Raw genomic sequence first — 5,753 nt, 5'->3', positions numbered from 1 at the left:
AAATAAATTTTAAGTAACTCTTAAAAGAAGGTCATATTCCCTATGTATACAGACATTCTCTCTGATGATTCTCACATTCAAAAATATATGTACAGCAATGATGTTGCTGTACTTCTCATATGTTAACATTTTTCTCAATACTAAACATTTTTCTGATATGTATGGCTTGCATGTTGCAGGGTTTTCTACAGATAGTATATGCATTTGGATTGAATACAGTATTTTTTTAAATTTGAATAAAGCGCTGATATATTGTTGGCAAAAGTAGGACTTCTCTTGAATTCTAAATCTGTGGAGATTTGTAACATGTGGGCTTTTATTAAAATCATTGTCAATTCTTCACATTTATAGGATTTAATTGCTACTATAATATTCTTGATGTATTTAAAAGGATGAGCTTTGATTGAAACCAAAAGATTTCAATCTAAAGTTTTTTTTCCAGTATCAATTTTCTGGAGATAAAAATAAATAAATAATCCTTACATTCTTTAGTTTGCAAATATTCTGTATATTTGTATGGTTTCTTCCCAGTGTGAATTTTCTGGTGCATAATAAGGCTTTGCCTGAAAGGGAAAGCTTTGCCACATTCTCTCCAGTATTAATTCTCTGGTGAATAGTAAGAGTTGAGTTTCCTTTAAAAGCTTTGCCACATTCTTTATATTTGTATGGTTTCTCTTCACTGTGAATTCTCTATTGCAAAATAAGGTGTTGTCTAAGAATAAAAGCTTTGCCATATTCACTACATTATATGGGTTCACTTCTGTATAAATTCTATGGTGAACAAAAAGGGTTGAATTTTATTAAAAGCTTTGCCACATTCTTTACATTTGTATGACTCTTCTCCACTATGAAGCCTCTGATGAATAATAAGTTTTTAGCTTCTATTAAAAGTTTACAACATTCTTTAATTTTTATGGTTGCTCACCAATGTGAATTCTCTGGTGCCCAATAAGGCTTCACCTAAATGGGAAATCTTTGCCACATTATTTACTATTGTATGGCTTTTCTCCAGTATGAATTCTCTGGTGAATCATAAGTTTTGAACTTACATTAAAAGCTTTCCCACATTCTTGAAAGAGGTAAGGTTTCTCTCCAGTGTGAATTCTCTGGTGCACAACAAGGTGCTGACTAACAGTAAAAGCTTTGCTACATTCTTCACACTTGTATGGCTTCTCTCCAGTATGAATTCTCTGGTGAATATTAAGTTTTGACCTTACATAAAAAGATTTACCACATTCATTGCATTTGTAAGGTTTCTCTCCAGTGTGAATTCTCTGGTGCACAACAAGGTGTTGACTAACAGTAAAAGCTTTGCCACATTCTTTACATTTGTATGGCTTCTCTCCAGTATGAATTCTCTGGTGAATAATAAGTTTTGAATTTACATTAAAAGCTTTGCCACATTTTTCACATTTGTATGGCTTCTCTCCAGTGTGAATTTTCTGGTGCACAATAAGGTTTTGCCTAAAAGTAAAAGCTTTTCCACATTCATTACATTTATGTGGCTTCTCTCCAATATGAATTTTCTGGTGATCAGTAAGTTTTGAGCTTCTGTTAAACGTTTTGCCACATTCTTTACATTTGTATGGTTTTTCTCCAGTGTGCATTCTCTGGTGCACAATCAAGCTTTCTCTACGAGTAAAAGCTTTGACACATTCTTTACATTTGTATGGCTTCTCTCCAGTATGAATTCTCTGGTGAATAATAAGTTTTGAACTTACATTAAAAGCTTTGCCACATTCTTCACATTTGTATGGTTTTTCTCCAGTATGAATTCTCTAGTGCACCACAAGACTTTGCCTAGCCGTAAAACCATTGGAACATTCTTTACATTTATATGGCTTCTCTCCAATATGAATTCTCTGGTGTAGAGTAAGGTGTGATATTTCATTAAAAGCTTTGCCACATTCTTTGCATTTGTATGATTTCTCTTCAGTGTGAATACTCTGGTTCACAATAAGGTCTTCCCTAAAAGTAAAAGCTTGGCCACATTCTTTACATTTGTATGCCATGTCTCCAGTATACATTCTCTGGTATTCAGTAATGCTTGGAATTTTATTCAAAGCTATTACACATTCCTTACATTTGTAATGCTTGTCTGGACTATGAAATGTTAGGTGGAAAAAATCAGAGCATGGATTAAGAACTTCCTCAATTTTATCTTTATGAAGCTTTTTAACATGATCACAAGGATGTTTCCTAGAATTAAAAAGAGGGTGAAATGTTCATGAGTTTCTGAATTTATATTAATTTACACACACACACACACACACACACACACACACTATATATATATATATATATATATATATATATATATATATATATATATATCCAATTACTTAAGGTAAAGACCTGTCTACAAATCTTGAAATATTTATCATACATGTAGAACTCTCTGCAAGTATCTATATGCATATTTAAATAAAGCAATAGTAGGTAAGTACAAATCTCTCCACATTCATACAATTCTATGCATTAGCAAAAAGAGTAACTGTTCATTCCAACTTCTTTTGTAAAGTAACAATCAAATTAATCAGTCAAAACTTTTTTTAAAATCTTTTTTCTACAGAAATATTTGTGGATGTTTACTCAATGGTACATTTCAAAGTATTCCAGTAACTTGCTGAAGCATATAATAGATGCCAGAGCAAATTCCCCATTCTTTAGAGGAAGGATATGATCCCAAAAATGCTGTGCAGATAAGTTAAAAGCTCACAGATTGTCAAAAGTGACTGACATATGTGCAGTTGTTTCTCCCCAGTTCAGCTGATACCCTGCATCACCACAATGCCACCAAACATCTGATCTGGTAAAAATCTCTGTATGTAACTAGCTCACTGAAATGAGTCATAAGACACTTTGAATTTGTTGGGTGAATATTCCTTAGGATTCACAGATGACTAGGACTAGGACTTCAGAAAAACCTAAAAGCAACAGTATTAAGATTACTGGGAACATCATGTGTAGGATCCAGGAAGTCTCTGGGTCTGACACTTGAAAAAATTATCCTGCTATGTATAATAACAAATCTCATCCTACCACAAACCACAAACACACAAGTATTCTTGAATTTCATCTCATCGAGTCCTGTTGCTATGGAAGATATGGAAGATGAGACAGTGCATGTCAAGTAGAGATGCTGGAAGACATCTCTGAAATATGTGTGAGACAAGAAAATCAACAATATGGAAGCCATTATGCAGCAAAGCCTTGTATATTGGAACTCATAGTGGCAATTCTGCTTGTTTGAGACTTACTAATACATATGATATCCCACCTACCTATGTTCAGCCCTGCATTGGAGATGGAATGACTCATTGGAGACACATAGTCACCTAGTATCTCAAAATGGGTGTGTCAATCAACCTGGAAGGAAGTCAATCAACCTGTCTGCAGCAAGACTCTTCTCATTAAAGTCTTATTCCTAACTTTGATATACTCTCCCTCAATTTAAAACAAAAACAAAAACAAACAAACAAACAAAAAAAACTAGCCATTTTCTAGTCATTGTGTTCCAGCTCCTATGTGGACTTGAGAATCTATGAGATGCTCCACCTCTTTCAAAAGTAATTTCTGGCTTGGTATCTTTTTTTTTTCATATGCACTCATGTACATGCCATTAAAAGCTTTCAAAAATAATGATCCATCAGGATTTAATCAGTGTTTTCATTTCTTATATTAAAATCTAAATTTCTATTCAAATCATATTTTTTAAAGCTGAGAAAACTGGTTGACTATTTAATTTCCCAAAGGCATTTTTAAGATACAGCTTCATAATAGTCTGTAAGCTTTTCACAATTATGTACTTTGATACATCTTCTTTCCTCTAAAAATCTTGTTTATTGTGACTGGTTTTACACAAAGTACTGGACAGTGAAAATTGTATAATTATCATTATGTAACTGAAAGTATTATTTTTTAAAAAAGTGACTGCCATAAGTAGTCACTCTTCTGATATATTATATGATAACATAACCTGATGAAAGTTTAATTTTCATTATAAATATTGTCATGCATTTTTGTTTTGTTCATTAAAAAAAATTACTCAACTTCTCTCTCTCCCACTATGTATAGTTTCCATACCTTCTCTGAATCAAATTTTGCAAAAAACATTTTATTTCCTGCTCTTCTGAAAATTCTGAATTTTGATGAGAAGACATACCTGAAAGAAATTAAAATAATACATTATCCACTTGCTACACTATGTTAAATATACTCTGCAAATATATAAAACTCCATCAAATTGAGGGAAATAGCTAGAGAACAGTAAGTACAATGTAAGGTCATTCTTAATCAAGAAACATGCAAAATTTAAAACAGTATGCTGACAAATGTTTGAAAAATTTGAAAATTATCTTGCAATTTCAAAGTGCCACATATGAAGATAAAACTCAAACAGCTTATGTTACCACAAAGATGTCAAATTACAGCATCTTGTTCAAGTTTTTCAGATTTCACATTTGACTCAAAATTTGCAGGAATGGGCTGGGAATATAGCTCAGTTGGTAGAGTGCTTGCTAATTAGTTCATTAAAGTGAGTTTGATTCCCATCAACACACACACCCACAAATCAATGTTGCATAAAAGTACTTTATCCATTAAATAATTTATTATGTCTTAGTGGGGAGTGTTACTTAGGATTGAACATAGGAGTGTTTTATCATTAAACTACCTCCACAGACATATATATATATATATATATATATATAAATGTTTTGAGACGGGATGTCTCAAAGATGCTGAAGGTCATTTTAAACTTACAATCTTACTGTCACAGCTTCCCAAATGATACAGGCATTTATTACCCCACCTGACCTATTTTTGTTTATTTAGTAACTTTCATACATTATCCAAAATTACTATAATAATAAATTTAAAGAAGATTTTAAATGGAATAAAAATAATAGCACATGCAAAAAAAGGAAAATCAGCTCAAGCAAAGATACAACATAACACTAGCAATTGAGAATTAGAAAACTGACATTTGTTAATTGTTTAAGCAATGCCAAAAAAAAGCTTGAAAGATGTTTATTAAACTAATTTGAAAGAGAAGATTGAATGCAATTCAGAAAAAACTGCAGCAGAAAAATTAGAACTATACTAGAAATATTCTTTAAGAAACAATATCTGATGAACTAGAAATGTGAAGAGAAAATATATCAAATATTAGAAAATCAATTAAAATATTTAAAGTAAAAAATTCATAAATAAAATTTTAAAACTCTTAAAAATATATGATGAGACTAAGAAATAGAGAGGTTTCATTTATAAAGATACTTCTATATGGTTAACATTTGATTTATTAGCAGAAGAATTCCAGAAAGAAATTAGAGTATATAGTCAAATGTACTTAAGGGAAAAAAAAAATCAGTGTAGAATATTACATCCAGCAAGACTATTTTTGAACCTTAAGAAAAATACAGGCTTTCAAGATATATAAATGCTATTTTTTTTAAACTTCTAGACCTGGTCTTAAAAAATCAATAAATACTAAGTTTAGTCATTCCAATATAATAAATCTGTACAGAAACACAAATCATATAGTATTTGAAAGCTTTTGTGAAAAACCAAAATATTTATAAAAATAAATTCCATTTTACTGTCATTATGGTACATAAAATATTTAGTTTTGCTATGGAATTTGAAAGAATAAAGCATAAAAACTATCATAAATCTATACTAATAGGTAAAACATAAAAGAAGCTTGACATCAGCTTGACAAGACATGTAAAGACACTGATTATTTTAGA

At 31.0% G+C, this 5,753-nt stretch overlaps 1 protein-coding gene across 1 annotated transcript; it reads right to left on the bottom strand.

The window, feature by feature from the left end:
• Positions 1-484: 484 nt before the first annotated feature.
• LOC144370163 (uncharacterized) lies at positions 485-1,770 on the bottom strand. Its single transcript, XM_078030694.1, has one exon. The coding sequence runs from the start codon at positions 1,605-1,607 to the stop codon at positions 984-986; it is 624 nt and encodes a 207-aa protein (XP_077886820.1). The 5' UTR covers positions 1,608-1,770; the 3' UTR covers positions 485-983.
• Positions 1,771-5,753: the final 3,983 nt, after the last annotated feature.

Source organism: Ictidomys tridecemlineatus, chromosome 13, assembly GCF_052094955.1.
Source record: "Ictidomys tridecemlineatus isolate mIctTri1 chromosome 13, mIctTri1.hap1, whole genome shotgun sequence".
Taxonomy (NCBI): Eukaryota; Metazoa; Chordata; class Mammalia; order Rodentia; family Sciuridae; genus Ictidomys; species Ictidomys tridecemlineatus.
Note: the sequence above shows the minus strand (reverse complement) of the source record. Positions and strands in the feature narration are given on the sequence as shown.